The sequence below is a fragment of the Apiotrichum porosum genome (genome assembly GCF_003942205.1).
Source record: "Apiotrichum porosum strain DSM 27194 chromosome Unknown scaffold_7, whole genome shotgun sequence".
In the NCBI taxonomy this organism is placed as follows: Eukaryota; Fungi; Basidiomycota; class Tremellomycetes; order Trichosporonales; family Trichosporonaceae; genus Apiotrichum; species Apiotrichum porosum.
In genome coordinates, this window is record NW_021167114.1 from 857,886 (window position 1) to 882,487 (window position 24,602).

Below are 24,602 nucleotides of genomic sequence, written 5' to 3' on the forward strand. Positions count from 1 at the left end.
ACTCGTCGAGGCGTCTCTCTCACCCCTACTCGTCGTCCTCGTCCACAAACACGGTGGGCGCATTGTCCACCATCCACTGCACGCTGAGTGCCTTTCCTGCCATGTCACCAAACTCGCGTCCGGGGTCCTTTGAGCGCAGGAGCGTGGGGCCAAAGACCACACCGAGGTTCTGGCTCGTCATGAGGTTGACGCCCGACTTGGCCGTCACGCGGTTGAGGTGGAGCATCAGGACCTTGAGCGTGTTGTAGTGGTGCTTGGGCAGCTCCTTGAGCAAGACGCACAGCGCAGCGTGCTTGTTGGCGTGGTCGCGGATGTTGGCCGCGGCCACAAAGCTCTCGTGCAGCGTGTGCGTCATGAGCGGGTCGGGCAGCTGGCGGAAGTAGGTCTTGAGCACCGACGTGATGGAGCTAATGTCGTTGAACGACTCGACGTTGGTGAGGTCAAACGTGTCGTAGCGCGCACGCTCAAACAGCTGCGTAATCTGCTTGGACTGGGACGAACCGCCAGTCTTACGGTAGATACCCTCGTATTCCATGCCGTTGGCCTCGACTGCGCGGATACACTTGGTGACAATGGTCGGCACGGCCGTGCCGTCCGACTCGGCCTGCTCGGACAGGTCGCGGCCAAACATGCTGACGGCTGCGTGAACGTGTTAGCACAGGAAAAGGGGTAACGTGTGTGCAGGTAACTCACGAGGAGGACCGTCCTCTGCTTCGGCCTTGCCCGGGCACGACCTGGGCAGCTTCTCGGCACACTTGGAATGGCACACCACGCCGCACGCTGTGTTTGTTTGTCAGCGTCTGTCTCATCTCGTCACATTCCCCCACCCCCGCATACACTTACAGGCACACTTGACCTCTTGCAGGCCCCACATCTTGTCCTGGCACAACTCGCAGCGGCCCAGACGCATGGTGCTGTGCTGCTGGAACTGGTGGTCGCGCACGCCCATCTCCGTCGACGGCCTGTACTTGCGGTTGCCGCCGCCCGCGTCGCCCACAGCCGGCTTGGCCAGCTCGGCCTTTGGCGACTTGCCGCCGCCGATCCACTTGAAGCGGCGAACCGGCGCAGCCTCGACCTCGACGGGTTTTGACACTTTGATCACACGGGCCGTCTCCTCGGGGACATCCTGCAGGGCATTGGCCAACGAGGACATGGACGGGCTGCCCGATGGGTGGCCACGAGGGGCCTTGACCGTAGTGTGCGGGAACGCAGGTGCGCGGCGCGTCATCGAGTCCTGCATCGACTCTGTGTTGCGGCTCAACTGGGCGTTGAGCTCGGCAAGCTCCTCGTTCTTGGCCGCCAGGGCTGTCGATTCTTCCAGGAACTGCTCGCGCGTGTCGCGCAGGTCGTTGATCTCACGCTGCAGCGCCTCGCGCTGTGCGGAAAGGGGGCCGAGCTCGTCGCGGTACTGCTCCTTGATCGTGTCGAGGCGGCGGGTGAGCGAACGTCCAAGCTTGGAGGTAGCCTCATCGGTGCTGCCGCCCACTGCAGACTCGACCTTTTTGGCGTGCAGCTCCTCGACTTCGGCCAGCGAAATGTCGCGCTGCGCTCGCAAGCGCGAAATGTCACGTTCCAGACCGGTGAGGTTGCTGGCAAGGTCGTGGGACCGACGGCGCATGTTCTCGGCACGGCGCTCCTCGCTCGAAATGACAGAAAGACGGGCAGTCTGGCCGTGGACTTGGGCGCGCAGACGCGTCACCTCGGCCTCGAGCTCTTGGCGCATGGCGACTTCCTTGTCGTACTCTTCGCCGGCGACAGTGAGGCCTTCGCTGTACTGCTGGCTCGAGCGCTGTAAAGAAACGTGTCAGTTTGTGAAATTGGAAAGTGAGAGAGAGTAGAGTGTATTACACACCTTTGCGCCAGTGTACTTGTTCTTGAGTGTCATGGTAATGTCCCTCAGCGCGTCATGTTCACGAATAACCTCGTTGAGAATGTCGCGGTCGACCGTGACCGTGTCGCCCTTGGCCTCGGACATGAGCTCCTTGAGGCTCGACAGTGCCGATTCGGCACCCAGGCGCACAGACACGGCCGACTCCATTGACAGGCGGCGGCGATGCGTCGAGCCGCCGGGGAGACCCGATACATTCGAAGGTGACAACAGGGACTTGTCCTCGCCGTTCGCCGCGGCAGACAGGTTCATGTTGGGGCTCCTGGACATGGGTGCCGAGTTTGCGTCCTCCAAGTCGGATGGCGCCTGGGGGTTGGGCGATCCAGAACTGGTAACGACCTCGGGGACGACCGAGCCCTTCTTCTTTGGCGACGACTCCATCTCCTTGAGGAGGACGGCAAAGTCGGGGTCAGAGAGAGAAAAGGACATGGTGGGTAATGCTGGCGCGTCAATCCGGGGACCTTGCTTGGTCGCGTCGCCGTCGGCAGCAGCAGCAGCAGCAGCCCTGTCCTCGTGGTCGCTCGCCGATCCGTCGAGCTCGCCCTTCTTGCCCTTCACATCCAGCTTGCTCTGCGGGTCCTTGTTCTCCTTTTCGTCGGCACCACTGCCGTTGGGCACAGTAGCCGCCTCGACCACAGGGGTCGACTGGGCGTTCGGCGTGCCAATGAGCGGCGGGACTGGCGAGGCGGCGCGGTCCTTGGGGTCCTGGGAAGGCGTGCCGGGCGCAGGCGAGCCAGACACGATGCGCTGCTGCTGGGCATCGTCGTTGGCGGCCCGCAACGGCGACGAGGCTCTGGGCTCGGCCGCGAACGTGGCGTTGTGCGCGTCCATGTTGAACGTCATGCCCGGGTTGATTGACCGGCGCTTGGACGCCTTTGGTGTGGGCACACTGAGGCCAACGCCCAGACCAGGGTTTCCTGCTTGACGCGAGGTCGGGCTGTGAGGCTGGTTGGGAGTGGATGGGGAACCCGAGAGGGACTGGGAGATGGTGTTGATCGGGCTCGCGGGGCTCAACGGGTTGCTGGAACCAGCCGCCGCCGCCGGCGGTGCCGGGCTGGCAGACGAGGAGCGCGGGGGTGGCTGATCCAGCGACTGTCCACGCGACATGAGCGGAGCATCGATCGTGGGCGAGGTCGGCATGTTGGGGTCGCCAGCACCCTTGCGGCCGCCAGGCGAAGGTGAAGGCGAGCGCGCATTTGGGCTCGCTGGCCCGCCCGCCCGGTCTACACTGAGCGCACGCTGGGCTGCCGGGAGGGTGCTGTTGTGCTGAGGCGAGACAGGCGGCAACGAGCCTTTCCTGTCTGGCAAGTCTCGTGGGCTGGCTGTCGTTGAACCCATGGGCGACGGCGCGGCCACTGTGGCTTCGGTAGAGCTCCTGCTGACGGTGTTGGCCAAGACGTTGAGGGACGTCGACGTCGAGCTGCTGGTCATGCGGCCACCTTGCTCCTCTGCCCTGCGGAGCTCTCCGTCGGCCTTTTCACGCGCCTCGCGCTCCTTGCGAGCTGCGCGCTGCCGCTTTGCTTCGGCATGCCGCCTGCTGCGAGCCACGCGGTCGTTGTGACAGGACTGGGTGTGCGCGTCAGATGTGACGAACGGTGAGGTTGAAACCCTCCCTGGAACGTACCATGCAGTAAATGCCCTGTGTGGTCTTTGCAAAGACCAGTTCCTCTATCCGACGCTTACACGTGCGGCAAGTGAAGCAGTGGGCGTGGTACGACTCGTCTCCTGTCATGATGGCTTCCTCTGTGATGGCCTGCTTGCATACAAAGCACTGTGTCGGGTGTGTCAGCCGCGGTCCGACACCAGGAAAACGACGCGGCGGCGGGGGTATGGACAGACTCACCTGGTACGAGCAGTTTCCGCACACTGGGCTGCCGTCGCTGAGTAACAACAGGTTGGTATCGGCCGAGACCTTTTCCTGGCATTTTGCACAGCGAAAGCAGTCGACGTGCCAGAGCGAAGACCTGTACGTAGAATGTGGTCAGCGCTCGGTCCTCCAATGTGTGTGTGTGTGTGTTTTGGTGGGTGGTCCCCCCCCACCCGCCCGCCACGTACCCAAACGCGACGACAATACCGCCGTTGTCCTGGTCAATAACGTTGCGGCAACCACCACAGCGGGCCTCGAGGTCGGTCAGCGACGAGATGGTCGACAAGGCCTCGGGGTCGCCGCGTGGTGTAGCCAAAGTGTTGTTACCATTGCTGAGGGACTGGCGGTGTGACGGTGCCGAGTCGGCCGGGAGCGCGAGCGGCGTGTTCGTGTCGACTGCGGTCATGGTGTGGTTGACAGCAAGGGGGAGGGGGAGTGGGGGGGGGGGAGACGTTTGTCGATGGTCTAACGAGCGCACAAGAAGTGGACGTTAGGGACGACGGCTATAGGGTGGTTTGTGCGGCGGGGGTCGATGGCAGCGAGCGGTGATGGCGCAGCCATCCATCCACGTCTTGCGCGGATGCGTGGGCGCGAGGGGGCGGGGAGTGATGGGGGGAGGAGTGATGGGAGGGCGACGGGTGATGAGAGATGCCTGGGGGAGGGGTGTGTGAGATGGGGGAATGTGCACAGTTGGCGACGGCGACGACGACGGTGCGTGTGGTGGTGGTGGTGATGGGTGGGTTGGACAAAGAGGTGTGTGATGGCCCGGGAGAGAGGGGGGGAGGCAAAGGGACAGCCGGCGGGGCGGGGGTAGATCTGGGAACCGTTGGGGAGAGGGAGAGGGCGACGCGTCGAGACGGGCGGGGGGCAGCAGCACGCGCAGTGCCGTAGTGCTGGCGGATGCTTTTGGGTAGAGAGCTCGTTGCAGAGAGCGTTTAGAGCGTAGAACGTTGGGTGGTTGGGTGGTATACTCGAGGCAAAGAACGGAAACCACAGAATGGACGAAAGAAAAAGGTGGTCGCTGACCGACTGTCACCAACGTCCGTCGTGGTGGTCGTCGACAGAGCCCAAAACCCAAAGTGGCCCTTGCTTCCGGGACGACGACCGACAGCCGACGGACATGCCCCCGGGGGCACACGCGCAGAGGAGACACGAGGCCGTCGTCGTCGCAGCTGTCGTCGTCGCCGTCGAGGTGGCATGGCCCTGGACGCGCCAGGAGTGCTGCCCCCGCTCCTGGACAGTGCGTCGTGCCTCGCCAATGTCTCATCTCGACGTCTCACACGACGACGCGCTCATTTTTCGGTGGACAGCACACAAACTGCTCGGGGCGGCACAGCAACAACATGTTGTTGACAGCTGTATAAGATGCAAGACCCCCCGCCCATGCCATATGCATACATGCATGTGCTGCAGAAGAAGACGAAAAACGACACAGCACCCCGGGGGGTGGGGGCGACGCCATGGAACCGAGTCGGCGCAGGGACACTGGGTACACGGGTTTGGGTGGACGATATGCCCTGTGCGCGACGCGTCCACCCAACAACCCCCCTCCGTCTTCCCTGCACGCACACCCACCGTTTGTGCACGCGTCCCCGTCTCGCTATCTCTCTCTCTCTCTCTTCCTCTCTCTCTCTGCGTCATCCCAGCACAGACAACATCCCACATCACAAGTCTCACATGCATGTCCCATGGCAAACCCATCCCATATGCCCCATCTACCGTCTCAAGAACGCCTCCGCGGCACGCGCAGGGGCTGTCGGGAACACCATAGGACCCATATGACAAACGGTGGCTGTGCGCTATAAACAGGACGAGCCTTGCTCTAGAATAACTTACCTCTGGCCCCTCACACCACATGCCTAGGACACGACAGTCACTCGCAGCACCCATCACTGCGTCGTGCGCAGCAAAACTTGGCCTCTTGGCAGCATACAATGGGCACACCACTCTCTCTGTCTCTCACCCATTGCCCACCATTTTTCCCTGCGTTTTGTGCCACTAGCGCCAGGCGGCCGCAGGCAGACCTTTGTGTCTGCTTTTGTTTTTGTTTTTGTTTTGTCTGTCGTTATCATCGTACGGTCTGAGGGGAGGAGGCTGCTGCACGGGGCTCTGCCCTGCCCCACACACCCACCCATCCATCGAGCTCCTGCACACACCGCGCGCGCGCACGGTTGTCCAACTCTGCCACATGCAACCCCATGGCCCATGGCCTATGACGTGTTCCAGGACATAGAGGACAGACAGGACACAACCATTCTGATCTACGAAAAACGTTGCTCCAGCATGCCCTGCACTCGCTCTTTCCCCCCTGTGCACTCTCCTTTCCTGCACACTTCTTTCCTGTGCCACGAGCCGTCCTCCAGCTGACCCCAGCCTTTGTGTCACTGCCGCCCCAACCCTAGTCACCCCCAACCTAACCGTCGAAACAGCCCCACTTTGCAATAACGCTTAACCTTCTTCTCTCGTCAGCACACTGCCCACCGTGGCCGACCGACACGCTCCTTCCATGCTGCACCACCCTCAAACGCGCCCTTTGGCACGCCGGCCTGCAAAGAAGCATCCATCATCGCACACCGTGCCCTGCGGGATAGCAGTAGTGGTTAGTGGGAGTAGTCCCCACCGTCGTCGTCGGTGGACTAACCAACACCCGTGTGGCACGCCCGTGGCCCCGTGGTATGGAGGGGAAATCTCACATGTCCATCTCAGTATGGGTGGGTACCCACACAGCGGTACAAGGTTTGTGCGAAGGCTCCCCAAGGTTTCTCTTGCCTCTGGCCTCTGGCCTCGACGTTGATCAAATGTGTCAACCCCCTCTCCCCAGGCCCCCACCTCCATACAGCGGTGGACACTAGTAGCAGCCAACACAAGGCCGTATGGAAACCACACAGCCCATGTACTGTATAGCGGCCAGCGGCAGCGCCACGGCGTGCGTGTAGGCGTGCGGCTTGCTCATGTGGGGCATGCTCATGTGGACGGGAACGTTAGGCCACCTGCCTGCCACCTGCAGAGGCCATGAGGCTCGTGCTAGTATGAGCCAGCCCCCACCCCCACAAACCCCGCCGCCCACAAGCCATGGCCGCATACCACGAGCCACGAGCCACGACCCTGTTCGCTACAGCAGCGTATACACCACCAGCGCAGTCGTGCCCCCCCCCCCCCCCCCCCCCAGCGGCATGGTGGCCTAGGTGGGCGTTGGGGGTTCGGCGACGGGAACAAGGCCACGGCCGCCAGCGCCAGCGCCACACATCGTGCACTCTTGTCCGAGCGCAATTCCGATGCCTCCAAGCCCCGACGCCGCCATCAGGTGGGTGCGTCGGGGGCGTCGAGGGGGGAGTGGGAGTGAGAGTGGGAGTGGGGGGAATGTGGCAGCTGGTGCAAACAACCAGGACGGGGGAAGTAGGCAGTACACGCAGTCACGAGTGGAGGGGCAAGAGCATGCCGCGATATGGAGAACAGGAGCGTCGTCGAGATCTCAGGTCGTCAAAGGGGCCGGTGGGGGCCCATTTCGGTGGGTTGCAGCGGGACGAGTCCGAGTCCGAGTCCGAGTGTTCGGCGCCGTGGCGTGGGATGTGGGCGCGGGGGCTGTTTGGCTGGATTGGCGTGTGCCTCCTGCCTCGTCTGCCTTCTGTGCTGCAAAGAGCGGCCATGTCGTACGTCCATGAATGCTCGGGGTAGCGAACGAGGCGATGTGCGTTCACAACCATAACTCGCGCGGAATGCGACCCCCCGCGCTCCTGCCACAAATTCACAAACCTGATGCGCTCAACGCTACACTCTCGTACCATCCCCCTCGTCGCCTATCGTCCTTATCATGCATCCCGCACAAACAGTGCTCGCCATACCACGCACGCACCTCCCCCTCGGTTCCAGGACGAATCAAGGCGTCCTGCGCACAGATCCGTGCATGGTGGGTGGGTGGGGGAGGGGGGTTAGTCACTACTTGCTGCCCGCCACCGGCGTTGGCTGGCGCTGGCGCGTTTCAAATGCCGAGATACGACGGCCATGTGCTGCTGCGCTCATGGACCGTTCTTGGGCACCCTCGTAGGCGTTCCTGCTGGGAATAGGGGCAGACGGTGGCCCGCAGTGCCCGTGGAGAACATGAGTCGAGGCGGAGTACAAACAGCATTTTGGGACTGTCTCGTGCTAGGTACATACGTGGTGTTGTGGCGGTCCACAGTGTTCATGGTGCATTCTGCCACTCGTCAGCGCGTCAGTGGCTCACGCGATAGACGTGGCTCCCGTCCCCTCACTCCGTCCCGCACCATGGGCCCTCCTTCTGCCCCCCTTCCCCCTTCTCGTCCATGCCACTCGCGATCCCACCCACACCATGTCTCGAGAACAAGCCCGCATCCCATCCGTTCCCAAGAAACGTAATTTATCCAACAATTACCCTTGGCCCAAGCGACAACACGCCGTACCCACCCACTTTCTCCGCCACACACTCCCCCGCAGTGGAGATACTTGCACGCCTGTGTGATCCCCACTGTGCCACTGCTGCATGCTGAACCACCTTTGCATTTTCCGTTCTAACATAAACCACAAGAAATAAACGTAACGCGGGACGCAGCAAGCCAAGCTAGTCGGGACCAGACCCACCCCCACAACCCCCAGGCCGCGTCGTCTCCCCGCACCCCGCCGGCATGTGTCCCGGCGCGGCCGCGGGGCTCTCATGACCTCAATTTCGGAGCCAGACTCCCAGCCGCGACACGCGCTGCGCGCCGCTCTGCAGCTCAGCCGAGCCGAGCCGAGCCGGGCATTACTGTATGCAACCCACGCGCTGGCCCCCTCGTTTCCGGCATTGTGGACGGCAATACGAGATCGCGCGCGGCCCATACCATATGGGCCGCGCGCCGTGGTCACTGGGTCCCGTAGCCCCCGTAGCCCCCAGTGTCCGTGGATCCGTGGATCCGTGGGGTTTTGCGTTTCGGCAGAGCATTGCTCTCGTGGGAGCGTGCAGACCACAAGAGCGCATGCCATGGTCCTGCTGCCACGACGAGTGGGGTGTTATGTCTACTGGCTAGTGGCTTGTGGCTTGTGGCTCGATAGGTGGGCCGAGTACATACTGTACGGACTGTAAGTACTGTACCATGATACAAATGGCGCACGTTCGGCATTCACGCGCCACACCCACCCGCACCGGCCGCACCCGTGTCCGTGTCCGTGACGAGCCGGTTAGTTAGTTACTCTACCCAAACCACGGGTACGCTGAACGGCGTTCTTCCCCCCTCTGCCGCTGACTATGTAAAAGCAGCAATCTCACCCAGTCCGTCAGCGGCGTCGGCAGTGGGCAGACAGTCAGCTGGCCATTGCCGTCCCAGTGCCCGCCGTCGTTACGGCGGCGGCGTGGCGGATCCGTCCACGTCGGTTGCCAGAGGGCACGATACAGGTCGACCTGGCGGGTAGAGCGGGACACCTATCAGTAGTAGTCGAGGGTACACGGCTGTGGTACTAGATGAGAGAACATGTTGTCGAGGATAGGAGACGATGTAGGTGCGGGAGAAGAATACATTCACTGTGCCTATGTATGCCGTTCCCTAGCTCATGTATACGGGTAGAACCCAGATAGAACCTTCATAGGTTCCCATGGTCCATATTGACTGTGGCACGACCTGTGATATCGCTGTGATACGAGCCGCGGTTACTTTACTTTACTTTTCTTTTCTTTTTTTCCTTCTTTTCCTCGTCCCAAAAGCTGTTTGCCTTGGTCGACGACAGTATGCAGCTCTCCAGTACCCCCAGCTGTTTTATCCCCGTTGCGCCAGAGGCTGGCCCATCGTCGTCGGGTTGTCGTACGCCTACAGCGAAAAAAAAAACTGTGCACACTCAACAAGCGGCATACATATGTGGAGGCGCACGGTGTCGGAATCGTTTGTGACTCCGTTCCTCCACTGTCCTCTGGGCCTCTGGGCCGCTGTGTGCTGTGCCCTTGCCCCCGCGAATACCCTTGCAGGCTAGGCCAGAGGCCAGATGCCCCAGGCCCGAGAGAGGATGATCACGACTGGCAACGAGCATGCACCGTTCCTCGGCGAACCTGATCCTCTGATCGGTCAGATCCACAAATCCCAACCATGACGCCTTGGGCTGATCCTCACTCTCCGTCCTCGATCTCACCTCGTCCCCATCCTCGATCACATTCTGGGACCGCTGGTCATTGTCTGCGCTCATGAGTGGTGATAAGTATATTCGGTCAGCGGTCATCAGTCTGCCCGTCCACCTGGGGGGCGATGGCCATGAGTAATGGCCATCCTGGGCCTCTCCTAGTCGCAACTCCCCCGGAAGACCTCTCGACCTCTCTCGGCAACGTTGGAACTGCTCAGATGCACGATCACAGGGAGTGTTTGAGAGTCTGCGCACTTGCGCGCTGTTGTTGCTTTTGGCATGGGTAATACATAGGATAGTTTGATTGTTGGTTGTTTGTTGGTTTGGAGACATGCTATTTTTTTCCTCTCACATGCACGAAAAAAAGGGGGGTGGCCCAGGGTGCCACTAATGGTGTGGTAGTGACTCGGGTGTAGGAACCGGGGGGGAGGTGTTGTTGTTGTTGCTGTTGTTCTTGGGGATTGTGGGCTCGGGATTCTTGGGATGTTGATAGAGGATATGGTGGTATTGTCCTTTGAGAGACAGAGACAGTCTACTGTGTAAAGGCCTCGGCCGGGATGGACGAGCGGATCTCGCCAAAGTTGACGACGGCGCGCTCGAGGTCCCACCCGTTCTGTGCGAGGCACATGGCAGAGTACGTCGCGTTCATTCCCGTCCGCAGTCGGCACTGCTCGATCAGCACAGCCTGCTGGGCATCACTGGCGGGAGCGGCAGTGTTGGGTTCGGCTGGGGGCACGATCGTGGTATCGCCCGAGGCCAGAGACGACTTGGAGTCCCAGGAGCCGGTGCCGAGGTACGAGTGGACGACCATGACGTCCGAGAGGACGATGCATGGCCAGCTCTTGGCCGCAGCAAGGGAGCCGTGGGGAGCTGCGCCGAGGATGAATGTGCGGGTGAAGGAGCGGTAGGTGCCAGACGGCAGCTCCTGGAACTCTGCCTGAATGACGACCGAGATGCGCTCTTGAGTCTCGTCAAAGTACCAGGCATCGATGCACCACTTGGAGGCATCCTCGAGAGGGTGCTTGGTCTTGGGGACGCTCTTGGTGAGCCATCGGACAAACTCGGGCATGTCCATGGGTGACTTGAGGGTGTTGGTGCGCTGCTCGATGGTGGTGCAGCTACGCAAAAAGTTGCGGCCGGGAAGGTTGACCCAAGACTCGAACGAGACAGGCTGAGGGCGAGTCGATCGCGAGCGCGAGACCTCGGTAGCCTGGAACGAGCGGCTGGGGAGCGTGTTGGCTGCAATCGAGACGGTCGCTTCGGGGTGGTATGCGTGCACAATCTCGTTGCGGTCCGTGTCCCAGAGGAGGAAGAACATTTGGCAAAAGTTCATGGCCGTGGCGCGGCAGCCTTCGTTCTCCTCAAAGCTCCCGGCGACGTCGAAGGGGAACGAGAAAGGGCGGGCAAGCAACTGCTTGCGCTCCGCCTCGATACGCCTGACGACAGGCTTGCGCGTCACGGGGAAGACGATGCGGTTGAGCTGTACGCCATCAAGGATCAACAGACCCGGGAAGCGGCGGAGGACGTCGTGTTGGTAAGCCTCAGCGCCCTTGGGCTGGGTGAGGTACTCTTCACGGAACTTGACGCCGTTAAGCTTGAGCTCCACGAGACTCTTGAGACTGCCGATGCCAGTGGACGCCTTGCCCCTTTGCTCGCCGGCAGACTGGAGGTGCTTGAGCTCGTCACTCTTGGGGACCGGGTTGTCGCTGAGGTCGAGAGCGCGGATATACGGCAGGCATATAGGCAGGCGCTGGAGCTGGTGCAGGCTCCTGAAGCCGTTCCGGGCAAGAGAAAGGGTGTGGATTCGGTCGGTAGGGGTTTCAAGGACGTTGGAGGCCATCTTCCAGAGGACATGGCCAACGTTGGTAGGTGCGTCCTTGTCGCCAGGAGGGAGGATACCCTGCTCTTTGAGGTAGAGGTCCTCGTTGAGGTTCTGGAAGAGATTTAGTTTCACTTTGTCCATTCAATTACGCTCTTGTCACAACTCACCGACATGTCGAGAACACCGGGAGCGATGAGACGGCTCTGCAGCCATGCCTTGAAGCCATCGGTCTTCAAGACCTCGTTAAACTTGCTGTGTTGCTGCTGCTGGACCTGTTGGCGCCTGGGGTTGCGGTCATTGAGCACGTCCGGCGTGCCCTCGGGGTTGCGCCTGGGGTTGATGTTGGTGGCCCCTCGCTTGGGCCGAGTGGACGACCCAGACGAGCCAGGTGGGCCGCTGATGCGGCTCGACAACGACCTGCCCGCCGCCGTAGGCTTGGTGTAAGGGGATTCCTTAGGCGGGCGATGACGGCCAGTCTGGTGTCGCAAAGAAGGAGGAGAGGGGTGAGGGAGGAAGAGGAATGGTGATTCGGCATCCATGTTGAGAGAGTGAGGGGAACGACGTGACGAGGGAGATTCAGCGTCAGCTTGATGGATGCTGCGAGTACAAGAGTAGTGGTGGTGGTATGCGGCGAAGCGGGATGAGTGGGTGGCGCACACTCCGGATTGAGGGTGGTGGTTGTTCTCGGATGACGTCGGGAGCGAACATTCATTGACGAGCAAAACGCGCTCATTCCGAGCAGCCAAGCCAAGCCACTCGGCGCGTTCACCGTTCGCCGCCTCTTCCCGCATTTTCATGGGCCCCGCCATGGCGGGGGTCACCATGGTCGACTCTCCTCGGAGAGGTGCGTGCAAGGGTTACTACCACGCGCAGGTAAAAGGGTGGCCGAGAGGGGTATTGCACCCTCTGGAATATTCGACGTTGGGGTCGACTCGCACCGCCGCCGCCGCCGCCGCCGCTGCTGCCGCCGAGAGAACAGCAAAAGTTGTCCTCCTTCAGGCGAGCACCGCGGATTATACCTAGAATCCACTCAGATGTAAAGAGAGATCAACTTACCTGGTCAAGGGGGCCGGCTGACCGGGCACCGGTGCGCCTGTGGCCGCCCCTGCCTGCCCTCCCGAGTCCACCATCCAGGTCCATCGACTCGCCGCTGTCGGTGCTCCGGGCAGCGCTGCGGAGTGCCGAGCTCAAGGCTCGCGAGGCTCCGCGACCGATAGTCGAGCCAGAGCCCGAGCCACCGCCGGACTGCTGGTAGGTGGCCATGGTTGGATGAAGGAGAGTTGAGGGAGAGGGGAGTGTGTGATGCGGCGAGATGTGAGGAAGGGGGTGTGCGAGGAGGGGGCAGTCCCAGCCTGGCTCCTGGGCAAGGCAGAGGACGGTGTAGGTGGGTTGATGGAGAGGGGGTTGCTGGAGCAGTCGATGAAGGGGGTTGATGGAAAGGTGGATGAGACAAAGGGGTGGGTGCGAACAAGAGCGAGAAGACCACACACGGCCATATTAAACCCAACGTTGGGTGGCAAACAGGGGGCCAGGCGCCCGCATGCGGCTTATTATCCGCCACCCAAAAATAATCCCGCAAATGCCGCTGGATGGTTGGCTCGAGGCTCATTATGCTACTGCTTGCGGCCACCATCACACAAATAACAACCAACCCCTAGACAACCACACCACACAAACAACAACCAACCATGCCGGCTCCAGTGGCAGCAAACGGCCACACAGAAGCCAATGGTCACTCTGGCGGCGTCAAGTCATCGGCAGCCAAGTCGCGCGGCGCCCTCAAGCGTCTCAAGGCCAAGGCCAAGCGCGCCGCTCCCGAGACTCCGTCAGAGTCTGGCGCCGAGAGCGAGGCAGAGTCGGTCGCGTCCTCGGCATCCGCAGTGTCGACCATGACTGTCGAGTCGTTCCTCGCCGACGCACCTGCGACACCCGATGCGTCCAACCCGGCATTCGCGGCCTTCTCGGACGTGTTCAAGCACTTCAACGAGTCGGCAGATGGGTTGCCGACAGTCGATGACGGACCCGCCAAGGGCCAGGTGTACTACTCGGACGACGAGGACGAGGACGAGGAGACGGTCCAGCGCGCTCAGCAGCGTGCCATGGCAGACGCAGGCATGACCCGTCGCGAGAGGAGACAAGCTGCCAAGCTCAGCGTGTCGGAGCTCAAGCAGCATGTCGACCGGCCAGAGGTTGTGGAGTGGTTTGACGCCGACGCGCGTGACCCCAGGTTGTTGGTGACGCTCAAGGCGTATCGCAAGTGAGTTGTTCTGGTTCCGACGTCCAAGCTTGCAACTGACCAATATCCAGCACCGTCCCTGTTCCAGGCCACTGGAACGCAAAGCGCGACTACCTCTCTGGCCGTCGTGGTATGGAGAAGATGGCGTATAACCTTCCTCGTGAGTGCCGTGCCACCTTGCGTATGGAGACTGTATCTGTGCTAACTTCCTACAGCCTGGATTGCGGACACTGGTATCGGAGAGCAGCGTGATGCGGTCAAGGCCAAGGAGCAGGCGCAGAGCCTGTCGCAAAAGACGCGTGAGCGCGTGCAGCCCAAGATGGGCAAGATCGATATCGACTACCAAAAGCTCCACGACGCCTTCTTTAGGTATCAAGAAAAGCCCAAGATGAGCAAGTTTGGCGAGGCATACTACGAGGGCAAGGAGGCCGAGACCGACCTGAGGACAAAGAAGCCCGGAGAGCTGTCAGAGGACCTCATCGAGGCTCTGTCCATCCCCCCACTGGCTCCTCCCCCATGGCTCATTGCCATGCAGCGTTTCGGCCCTCCTCCCAGCTACCCCAACCTGCGTATTCCCGGTCTCAACGCACCCATCCCCACGGGCGCTCAGTGGGGCTTCCACCCAGGAGGCTGGGGTAAGCCTCCGATGGACGACTTTAACCGTCCCCTGTACGGCGATGTGTTTGGTGTGGTCCAGGGTGCCGAGATTGCCAACCAGAACGCCGTCGACCGCTCGCGCTGGGGAGACATTGAGATTATCGAGGCTGGTGAGTTTGAGCATGTTGTCTTGGCACACCCAACTGACAATTTTCTTCAGAAGAGTCCGACGAGGAGGAGGAAGAGGAGGAAGAGGACGAGGAAGAGGAAGAGGACGAGGACGAGGATGGCGAGCCTGTGCGAGCACCAGCAGACGGCCTCGAGACGCCATCGGGTCTCGCCACACCAAGCGGCTACAACTCGGTCACCTCGACTGTCCCCGGCGGCCTGGAGACACCCGACTTTATCGAGCTGCGAAAGCGTATGCAGCGCGACGACACGGACGAAGGTCCCTCTGGTCCTCGCGAGCTGTACACTGTCATTCCCGAGCGCCAGACGACCGTCAAGGGCTTCATGGGCAGTTCGACAGGATACGACGTTTCGGCAGCGCACGCACCCTTGCTCGGCGAGGACAGGGGCACCAAGCGCAAGTCTGGCGACGTCGATGTCTCGCTTGACGGCGACGAGGACGCGTCCACGCTCAAGGCAAAGTACAAGGAGGCGAGCGAGAAGACGTCCCGCGTCCACGTCCCTGGCCAGCATGCCGACAGGTCCGAGTTTGACGACGTCATTCTCGGCGAGACCAAAAAGCGCGCGCGTAAAGACGACAAGAAGGGCAAGGAGAAGGCGGAGAAGTTCAAGTTCTGAGCAACGAGAGCGACGAGGGCGGCAGGCAGCAGCTACATTCGACGACGGACAGTCGACAGAGGAGACAGGACGCGAGAGAGAGAGAGAGAGCGGGGGCAGCAGCAGATATCTGGACGGGAACTGTTGTTGTTGGCCAGTATGCATGGCATTCATCACACATAGACTTTTGCTTTCCTCGTAAACGTGGGTTTCTTACATCTCCTCCCAGCGGGTGAGGTCCATGGGGCCGGCAAGGAGGGGGATGACGTACGGGTCGAAGGTCTGCAACATCAGTATCTTATCCAGCCTGCTCGCACGTCCGTCCCACGCGTTCGCACCTTCCAGTACTGTGCCGTCAGCCATTTATCATTGTCTGCCATTTGCTCGCGAGAGCGACGCCTGCTACTGTTCCTTGAGAGTAGACTCGACTCCACTCCACTCACAGGGTTGCCCAAGTGGTACTGCTGCGAGTCCTCATTCAAGTACCGCTCGACAATGCAAAACTTGGTCGCGTCCTTGGGGTCCTGCATGACGTGCCAGTCGAGCGTCTCCTTGTCCTTGCGGTAAACGCCCGCGGCCTCGATGAGCTTGGCCTTGAGCTTGTCGACGGTGTCCTGCGAGTGTCAGTCGCGTGCCCCCACTGGTGGGAGAGTGGGCGTTGACGGCTAGGGGGTGGGGGGCAGTTGGGGGGAGTGTAGCTCACGGGCTTGGACTGGAGGTGGACGACGATGGTGTAGACCATGTTTGGATGCTGTTTGTAGGCTTGTGGAGAGGTTGGAGGAGCAATTCAGCAATCCAGTCTCCAGGAATATGATGGGGAGAATGGGGGGATGGGGGGAGCGGTTACCAACGGCCAACGGCATCCAAACGTCACAGCAGCCCTGGGCACGCGCGCACTCGGAGGGTGGCAACGGCGCCATCATCCCATCATCCCGGCGGCAAGGCAACGCAGCCCTGAAAATTGATCCATGGTGTCTCTCAAAGCGCAAACCATACATGCTGTTTGTTGCTGTACAAGCAATTGTAGATAGTGATAGTGAGGGGATAGGAGTATTATACAGTAGATAGGGATCTCTCCTGCCAGCAGCTGTCTAGTTGCCAGCAAAGCGCCACCAGCGAGTTGACGGGCCTGCATGCTGTTCTCCAGACGCCACGGGCTCGATGGCGCCGTAACCGGTAAGCGGCCGGAAGCCTGAGCGGGTCTTTCCATTTGACGGGCCAACGTTGCCAGCAGTGTGGCCGAGTTCGTAGGCTGGGCCATCCGAGTCTGCTTCTTCAATGCTGGCAATAATGTGGACGCCGCGGCTCTTGCCCTGGCTCCTCGGCGGACGTGTCTCGGGCTCGAGGTCGAACGCCGGGTCTCCCTCCGATGGGCCGGCGAGAAGCACGCCAGAATCGACAGCCTGATACCTCCTCGGAAGGCCATGCTCATCGAATTCGACAGGAATGGGAGCCGGAATGTCCTCCAGGTTGTCGAGGCCCTCGACGAGCGCTGTCTCCTCTTCCTCGTCCGCAAACTCGCCGAGGTCCTTGCGGAAGACACGCTTGAGTCCGACAGGAATGAGGACAGCAACAATGACAGCGCCGAGTCCAAGAACGTTGCGGACCGAGAGAATGTGAAAGTCCTCGGCCGAGGACATTTGATCGAGCGACGAACCGATGGTGACGTGGATAACAGACACGGGGGCAATGCCAATGAAACATGTGAGCCAGAACATTCCCATGCCGATGCCGAGGTGGGGAGCGACAAAGTTTGCCATCCAGTGTGGGGGCAGGGGCATGATGCGCAGGACGACGAGGACCGTAAACACACTGTCCCAGCCGACCTCCTCGCCCTTGTCTGGGTCGCCCATGATCTTCTTGCGCCACGACTCGAGTTTCCTGCGGTAAAAGGGCAACTCGAGGAGTGGCGGTGCGAGAATCGCCGACAGGGTGTAGCAGAGAATCGAGCCGCACGAGTCGCCCAAGCAGGAGAGGATCAGGCCTGGAACGATGCCAAAGGCCGCTCCAAACAGGATCGAAATGTACATTGATCCCGGAAGAGTGAAGGCTTGCACACTTTTGCGGAAAGGTTAGCCGAGGAGCTCCGTCCTGGATGGTCACGCGAGTCACTCACTAGAGGTAAGCCACGAATCCACACAAACACAGACGCCAGGGGTACAGGCCCTTGTACTTGTGCAGCAGTTCACTGTGAAGGTTAGCACAGGAATGGATTGACCAACCCACTTGAGAGCCTGGAGTTCTGCAAAGCTGTGCGGAATCTTGAGCGCGGGACGGTCCTCACTGAATTGTCAGTTCAGCCCCATTATCTGTGGGACAAACACAACACGCCACTCACTCTGCAACGTTGGGCATGCCAAAGTAGAGTGTCCCAAGCAAGAGGCCGCTAAAGCACACAAACAGTATGCCCAACTTCACAGCCGTCATAAACAGGGGACCGTGGTACCAGTTGCCCTTGTCGTTTTCGGCAATCAGCGCAGTGCCCTCGGTGGGTACTGGCCCAGCCGCGCCTTCCTCTGCGGCAGACGACATGTCCGAGTCGTGACGCGACATGGCATACGCTGATGAATTTGAGATGGAAGTGGCAGGGGGACGAGCAAAGGTGTTTGGAGGCGATGCCTCACACGGGTGCGCGCCAAGGCTTGGCGATGTCTGGTTGTGTAGGTGGTGAGAGTGTGCGTACGAGCGACGTTGATACTGGCGGGGCTTCGGCTGGTTGGCAAGGTGGTGAGAATGTGCGTAGTGCAGCGGGAGTCGGTGGTGAGACGACCTGGTGCTGCTTGTCGGCGACGAAGGTGTGCCGAAGTCTGACAGGGGGGTGGCCCCGTCGACGTCGGCCGGGTCAGGCGAGGCAAGGTCCGGCACTAGCATGATGGTTGCACTCGGGCGCCGCTGGCGGCAGTGAGATTCTGTAGTGTCGTGGTAGTTGGCGTCCGGCGCCATGTATGTGTTTGGCTGCGGGGGTTACAAGTGGTGGGCTACCTGGCCATATGAGAGGGGTGATTGAAGAGCAACGGAGTGGGTAAAAAGATGAGTGTTGATTGAGGTGGTGGAGTTGAGTGAGACAGAGGGGGGGTGTGATGGAACAACGGCAGAGACGGCCGAGAGAGGAGATGCGTAGGCCCCTCAAATTGGATCTGGTTTGAATGCCATTACAAAAGTTCCCCAACCCCGTTAATAGAGATTAGCGGGAGTATTTTAAATGAGGGCAGGCACCGGCCCGTTACGTCATCGCCCTCGTCGTTCCATGTTGGGCGTGTGGCCAGTTTGCGTTTGGATGCAACAAAACACAAAACAACATGGCAGGACCGGGGAGCTGGAGAGCTTTTGCGCAGACTTCTTGTCGCCCAACCTGTCTTCTAGTGGGGGGTCACTCAAAATACATTCTCCCCCCACCCTCCACAAGGCACTGTGTCACCTAGGGTCCTCGGCGGACGTGGGGAGTCCTCAGTGGGCTGCCCACCCCGCCATCTCGGTGGCCTCCGATGGTCCTGCGCACCGAACTAGTCACCGAAACCATCTTGCATCTCCACACGTCACCAGGCACCTAAACGAACGTACACTTTGGTGTCATCCACCTTCGATCTCATCCACTAACGACATCAGCGTGCGCAGCTGACGCTTCCGTTTTCCCATGGAGAAGAAGGAGGTTTCCCGTAGCGGTACCACGCGGTCACGGCCCTTGTCGTCATCGGCGACACCTTCAATGGTTCAAAAGCGAGACGTTGCTGAAGAGCAAAGCCCCAACCTCACAAGACATCTGACAAGTCTACCAGCCATGGTCGCTGCAGTCCTACTTGCTCTGGCCACATATGCGGGCATAGCGTCCGCTTGGAAAGTACACGACAACGCTCCCTTTGGAAATGGCGGTAACCCTCCTGGGTATGCAGTTGCGGCTTCAGTCGAGTCTTCACCATCGGCAACCGGTCCCTCAACCACCCCATCCACCGCGGCCAACAGCTCTTCAGCTCTCAACTTTGGACCGATCAACTTTGCTGGATACAACAACTATGTCTACCGCGACGACATTACTGCGGCACAGATTGTCGTCTCAGAGTGAGTGCAGGCATCTTCCTCGCTGTGTCCCATCTAACGGTCACTCCAGCACAACTGCCTCAAAGCCCGTCCGGTTTATCACAGCTTTCCCGAACGGTAACACGGGTGCCCTCGTCTATTTTGTTCCTGCGGATAACCAAACCTTGGGGGCAGAACTTAATGCTGCGACGGTTACCAGCGTCCGCCAAGAATTCAACCAAAGTGGTATCACTGGTCAGCTGTCGCTTAACGGTGATGCGACGTTTGGTGTTACTCTGAGTAAGTTTGAGGTGGCGGGGTCACGAGCTTACTTCAGTCGGGGGTGTCCGTACTCTCCGCGACTATGTCGAGTCGGGTGGCACCGTCTTCCACTCGATCTTCAACTACACCCTTGGTCCATACAATGACAGCAGTGTCACCCTTGTCCGTCACTGGATCAACGGCACTACCGTGCAGTACTTCTCATTCTCCGCCATCGACAACTGTGCCATCACTGTCACCCCCAATGAGAATGTCACCATCCCACCCGAGATCATAATCAAGCGCAATGACTCTTCTCAAAACGCCACTGTTTCGTTCACCTCTATTTTCAACTTTACCGGCACCACTCCAGCTACCACCCATGTCCCTCTTGAGGGTCTCAGCGCTGACTCGCTCTTCCTTCCTACAACCAACAGCACGGGCGGGACAGCCACTACGAGCTCCAACTTGGACTTGGTCCTGAACGCTATCCGGACCAGTGCCGGTACCATCACGGAGCAGCTCGCTTTCCTCTCTTACGAGTCCGAATCGCTTGCCGGTGGTTGGCGATTCCTTACCTGTGAGCTGGAACACGATCTCTTCTTCAGAGCTGACAACAGACTTCGGACGTGACACTCTCCTTGCTCTCCGGCTCCTCATCTCCGTCTTCTCTCCCGAGGCCTCTGAGGCAATCCTTGCCGCCGTGATCCAGCGTACCAACGCGACCAGTGGCGAGCTGTGCCACGAGGAGACCATTGGCGACTATGCGTCGTTTGTCAGTAAGTGCCGCCCATAGACCTAGCACACACAGGCTGACCTCACCTCAGACGGCAATGCGGGCCTCTACGCGTCGGGCAACGAGGCCTCTTACGCTTACAGCATGGTTGACACCGACTTCCTCCTCCTGCCCACCCTTGCCGACTACTTCCAGCAACACCCAGACCGCGCAAGCTCGTTCCTGCAGCGCAACTCGACTCTTGTTCCGGGCACCTTCATCGAGCTTCTCGAAGCCAACATCAACCACGTCCTCAACCTCTCGGCCGCATTCACTGCCAACCCGTCCGTCGCCAACCTCGTCGATCTCCGCTCCTACCCGGTCGGTGACTGGCGTGACTCAAACGCGGGTTTGGGATGGGGTCATTACGCGTTTGATGTTAACTGCGCGCTTGTCCCGGCTGCTCTTAGGGCTATCGGCCAGCTCGCGGCCGATGGTCACATCCCGTCGACTTATGCCAATGCCTCGTCCGCCGCACAGGTTTGGGAGGCCAAGGCGTGCGACATGTTCGCTGTCACCATCGCACCCGATGTGGCCGCCGCTTCGCTTGACAACTACGTCACCGTAGCCAACCTCTCCACCTCGCAGCTGTACGGCGGCGGCAGCCTGAACGGCTCCACAAACGCCACTGCTCTCGGCTGGTCCGACCCGTCCCAGACCATCGGCCTGGGCTCAAACTCATCGACCTTTTACGCGCTCTCGCTCCTCGCCAACGGATCGGCAGTGGAAGTCCTGCACTCAGACCTGGGCTTTGCTCTCCTGTATGGCGTGGACCTGTCCCCCTCCCTCATGTGGGCTGTCGTCCAGGCACTCCAGCCCTACCCGCGCGGTCTGCTCACCAATGTGGGCATGGTCGTCGCCAACGCCGCGTACGACAACAACCGGACCGCCATCGACACGTTTAGCAACCTTGCCTACCATGGCGCCGTGTCCTGGAGCTGGCAGCAGGGCCTGATGGCCGAGGGTATCAGCAAGCAGCTGGGTCTCTGCGGTCTCTCGCCTTCCACCCAGCTTGTGGCCTCCAACTCGTCAGCCAACGCCACCAACCCCGCGTGGTGCGCAGACACCACTCTCACCTCGGCCCTCGAGCAAGCACAGGCCCGTCTCTGGGCCTCGATCGAGGGCTCCGCCTCCGAGCTGTACACTGAAGTCTGGTCGCCCGTGTTCGCCAATGCCACGGGCACGTTTACCGTCGGCGACCTCGGCGCACTCTCCCCCGAGGGCACCGAGGGCGATGCTGTCCAGCTGTGGAGCTATGGCTTCCTCGCCATGATTGATCCCCGGACTGGAAAGCCCGTTGCGGAGGGGTTCGGGACGTCGGCCACTAACGCGACCGGACAATGAACACTGGACATTGACTGCTATATGCATAACTTTGTCGGGGACGCGTCGCACACGGTCTCACATGCATCCACCCTGCTTCAGTCCCCGCCACTTGAGCCCGACGAGCTTACGAGTCCTCTTCCGCTTCTCGCGCGCTGCACGTCCCACTTCCTTGCCCTGGGCCCGAGAGTCAGCTCTCGTGATGCGTGCACAGCTGACGTCGACCCTCACCTTTGTCGCCGGCACCACAAAGTCCCAGTGCCACGCCTCGGCGCGCTTGGCCCACTCCTTGTCGTGATAGCGGACGGCCATGCGGCCATAGAATGCCACGTTGAAGCGCCACGAGGTGATGAGCGATGTTCTCACTTGATGCGCCTCGGTGCCGGCTCCTGCCGCCCCAGTGTCGACCGCAGCGGCTCCAGCAGCCACAGTTGTAAGAGCGGCGGGAGTGTTGCGTACAGGTGAAAGTGGACGACAAGTGACCGTCGTCGTATCTGCAGGCGTATTGTAGTTGCTCAGGCTCTCGTTGCTCGGGCTCTTGACGATTGGGCTCTTGATGTTCGGGCTTGCTTCCTCACTGCCAGTATGCTTGTCCTGAGGTGTAGACACAGTCTCAATCTTGATCGTGACAGTGCGCGGTGTTTCGCTCGTGACAGAGCCTGCACATTCCGACATGTCCGCATCATCGTCCTCGAGCGTGGTCGTGTCCCTGTCGGGCGTGATGCGAGGCGTACCGAGAACCACTTCGGTCGAGGATGACGGCTGTGCTGGTACGTCCATGAGGCGTAGGTCGCATGGCTGGCTGGTGGCGATGCACTGGATGCAGCTGGGAAGGAGAGGTCAGCTAGGACCATACGGAGAGTACGCTAGCTGGCAACTCACTCGGTGACGACGGTGATGCCCGTGTCTGTGACAACGACGGCAGCACGGCAGTCGACACTCGTCCGGCGGCAGGAGGCACACGCGTCGTCGGCTTCTGTCAGCTATGGCCTAGAGATCGTAGCTTACCTTTGACCTGGCCAAGCTTGGCAGCGCACGAGCCGTCAGTGAGTTTGGTCAAGAGGGCGAGGAGGCTTGGGGTGTCTGCCTGTGTGGAGAGTGTCGTGCCTTCAACAGCTGCCTGTATTCCAATGAGCTTTTGAGTTTGCGAAAGACCACAGCTCACTCTGAGTTCATGCGCCAAGTCGGGGTGTTCGAGGGAGGCGTTCACGGAGCGGAAGGCTGGGGGGTCATCAAGCGACATGGTAAGTGAGTGAGTGATTGATTGAGTCAGTGAGCGGAAAGTGGCGAGTATGGGAAGAGGGGGGCATGGGATTGTGTGGATAATGGCCATGGAAGCTTCCATCCAGACACACACAACGTCAGCAATGGGCAGGCCTTAGGTCAGCGTCCCAGCCTCGCCCCTGTCGAACTAAATGTCTTATGCTGCATGAACCAACTGGACTCGTATGTAAACTTGTGAACAGGACCTGTGAATGTGGCTGGTGAAACTGGTGACCGGAGGCTTGTGAATGGTACTTGTGAACAGGACGTGCGGGAAGCGGAGTGACTGGGGGTGACTGCTGGTTCAGAGGGTGACGATACGAGCGGTACCGCCACCGCTGCCAGGAGTGGGCTCGCCGTCGTCGTTCTTGTTGTTACTGGCGTAACGGCGGGTAGTACGCTCGGACATGGTGCAGACAAGCGCATCCCACAAACCCTTGTCGGTTATCTCAATGACGGGAGTCGAAGGGCGGTCCATGTGAGGAATGGTCTCAATGTCGCTTTCGTTGTCATCGTACCAGTCCCTGTGCTCATGGTCGCAGCAGGGCGAGGCGGGGTAGCAAGGGCAGGGCTGCCAGTCGGTACGGAAGGGGAGGATCCAGCGGCCGTCGTCGCGGATGAGGTCGGCGCGGCCAAGGGCGAACATGGCTGGGTAGAGCTCTTTGAGACGCATCTCGTAGCCCATCTCGGCGTGCTGTTTTGTTAGGTGAGTTGGAGAAGGACAACCTACCTGGAGGAACCAGTCGTTGTACATGGTGAGCTTCTTGATGAGGCAGCCGAACACCTTGCCCTTGGCACGCTTCTCAAAGGGGAGGCCAAGCTGCTTCGCGTAGAACCTGTTGAGGTCCGAGCGGCGCTCGAGAGACGAGCGATCAGCGTCGGGAATCATCCATCCACACGTGCACGTGAGGGTGCGCGTGCGGAGGGGGAGGTCGCAGAACTTGTGGTTGAGCGCGCACTCGATGCAGCTGAGGCGTCAACATTCTGTACACTCCACAGGCCACAGGCCACAGGGCTGCCTCGATTTTGGCCCGAGGGTGGCAAACTCACCGAGTGGCAAAGGCCCAGTTGGCTCTGGGCCAGGTCTTGACAACCTTGGCGGCGGCAATGCACACCTTGCCCGACTTGTCACAGCACGAGCAAGGGTGGTCTGAGGGTTAACAAGGACACGAGTTATTTCAACCCACCCTCGACGATAACGGCCTGCATCTCCCTCGAGCAAAACGAAGTGAGAATGTCCATGCAGTCACGGTCCTCGCCAATCACCGCGCGAGTGAGCACGGGGCGAAGGGCTTGCTGGATGGTCAGCGACACTGTGATCGGACATGGAGGCGAAACGACGCAGAGTGAAGAGGGTGTGAAGACTCACGTGGGCGAGAGGGTCGAAGATGTGCGTGAAGACAAAGTCCTCGGGGGGATAGGTTGTACTGCCAGGCGTGCTGTCTCCGTGGCTGTGGCAAGGGTGGGAGTGGCCGTCCATGGTGGAAGAGCTGGGGTGAGGAGGGAGTGTGGTGTCTGTGAAGAGGAGTTAAGAATGAAGAAGAGGTGATGGAAGAAACAAACGCAAAGACGCTGACCGCCGAGGGATGGCCGTGGGGGGTGGGGGACTGGACTGGACTGGACTGATGGCTGAGGCGACTGGCAGGCCGAGGGCGCTGAGTGATCCGCGTC

At 60.4% G+C, this 24,602-nt stretch overlaps 10 protein-coding genes across 10 annotated transcripts; 2 read left to right on the forward strand and 8 right to left on the reverse strand.

Annotated features, from left to right (window-relative positions):
- Positions 1–25: 25 nt before the first annotated feature.
- EHS24_008631 (uncharacterized protein) lies at positions 26–4,161 on the reverse strand (the record flags this gene model as incomplete). Its single annotated transcript, XM_028623939.1, has 7 exons — positions 26–639; positions 694–780; positions 844–1,789; positions 1,853–3,454; positions 3,513–3,659; positions 3,732–3,852; positions 3,944–4,161. 7 exons carry the CDS (start codon positions 4,159–4,161, stop codon positions 26–28), a joined length of 3,735 nt encoding a protein of 1,244 aa, XP_028475913.1.
- A 5,417-nt stretch (positions 4,162–9,578) lies between these two features.
- On the reverse strand, positions 9,579–9,920 carry EHS24_008632 (uncharacterized protein; the record flags this gene model as incomplete). Its single annotated transcript, XM_028623940.1, has 1 exon — positions 9,579–9,920. One exon carries the CDS (start codon positions 9,918–9,920, stop codon positions 9,579–9,581), a length of 342 nt encoding a protein of 113 aa, XP_028475914.1.
- Positions 9,921–10,386: 466 nt separating this feature from the next.
- Positions 10,387–12,500, reverse strand: MEX67 (nuclear mRNA export, poly(A)+RNA binding protein; the record flags this gene model as incomplete). Its single annotated transcript, XM_028623941.1, has 2 exons — positions 10,387–11,787; positions 11,844–12,500. The coding sequence occupies 2 exons, from the start codon at positions 12,498–12,500 to the stop codon at positions 10,387–10,389; spliced, it is 2,058 nt and encodes a 685-aa protein (XP_028475915.1).
- Positions 12,501–12,689: 189 nt separating this feature from the next.
- On the reverse strand, positions 12,690–12,939 carry EHS24_008634 (uncharacterized protein; the record flags this gene model as incomplete). The annotated part of the gene is made up of 2 exons (XM_028623942.1): positions 12,690–12,695; positions 12,733–12,939. 2 exons carry the CDS (start codon positions 12,937–12,939, stop codon positions 12,690–12,692), a joined length of 213 nt encoding a protein of 70 aa, XP_028475916.1.
- Positions 12,940–13,364: 425 nt separating this feature from the next.
- On the forward strand, positions 13,365–15,316 carry EHS24_008635 (uncharacterized protein; the record flags this gene model as incomplete). Its single annotated transcript, XM_028623943.1, has 4 exons — positions 13,365–13,933; positions 13,984–14,072; positions 14,128–14,679; positions 14,730–15,316. The coding sequence occupies 4 exons, from the start codon at positions 13,365–13,367 to the stop codon at positions 15,314–15,316; spliced, it is 1,797 nt and encodes a 598-aa protein (XP_028475917.1).
- Positions 15,317–15,508: 192 nt separating this feature from the next.
- Positions 15,509–16,037, reverse strand: EHS24_008636 (uncharacterized protein; the record flags this gene model as incomplete). The annotated part of the gene is made up of 4 exons (XM_028623944.1): positions 15,509–15,577; positions 15,634–15,642; positions 15,739–15,909; positions 15,999–16,037. 4 exons carry the CDS (start codon positions 16,035–16,037, stop codon positions 15,509–15,511), a joined length of 288 nt encoding a protein of 95 aa, XP_028475918.1.
- Positions 16,038–16,386: 349 nt separating this feature from the next.
- Positions 16,387–18,238, reverse strand: EHS24_008637 (uncharacterized protein; the record flags this gene model as incomplete). Its single annotated transcript, XM_028623945.1, has 4 exons — positions 16,387–17,353; positions 17,412–17,483; positions 17,522–17,578; positions 17,634–18,238. 4 exons carry the CDS (start codon positions 18,236–18,238, stop codon positions 16,387–16,389), a joined length of 1,701 nt encoding a protein of 566 aa, XP_028475919.1.
- An 835-nt stretch (positions 18,239–19,073) lies between these two features.
- Positions 19,074–21,689, forward strand: EHS24_008638 (uncharacterized protein; the record flags this gene model as incomplete). Its single annotated transcript, XM_028623946.1, has 5 exons — positions 19,074–19,351; positions 19,401–19,609; positions 19,647–20,150; positions 20,191–20,349; positions 20,398–21,689. The coding sequence occupies 5 exons, from the start codon at positions 19,074–19,076 to the stop codon at positions 21,687–21,689; spliced, it is 2,442 nt and encodes an 813-aa protein (XP_028475920.1).
- Positions 21,690–21,746: 57 nt separating this feature from the next.
- On the reverse strand, positions 21,747–22,911 carry EHS24_008639 (uncharacterized protein; the record flags this gene model as incomplete). Its single annotated transcript, XM_028623947.1, has 4 exons — positions 21,747–22,494; positions 22,551–22,641; positions 22,677–22,788; positions 22,834–22,911. 4 exons carry the CDS (start codon positions 22,909–22,911, stop codon positions 21,747–21,749), a joined length of 1,029 nt encoding a protein of 342 aa, XP_028475921.1.
- Positions 22,912–23,235: 324 nt separating this feature from the next.
- Positions 23,236–24,411, reverse strand: EHS24_008640 (uncharacterized protein; the record flags this gene model as incomplete). Its single annotated transcript, XM_028623948.1, has 4 exons — positions 23,236–23,899; positions 23,982–24,081; positions 24,119–24,227; positions 24,301–24,411. The coding sequence occupies 4 exons, from the start codon at positions 24,409–24,411 to the stop codon at positions 23,236–23,238; spliced, it is 984 nt and encodes a 327-aa protein (XP_028475922.1).
- Positions 24,412–24,602: the final 191 nt, after the last annotated feature.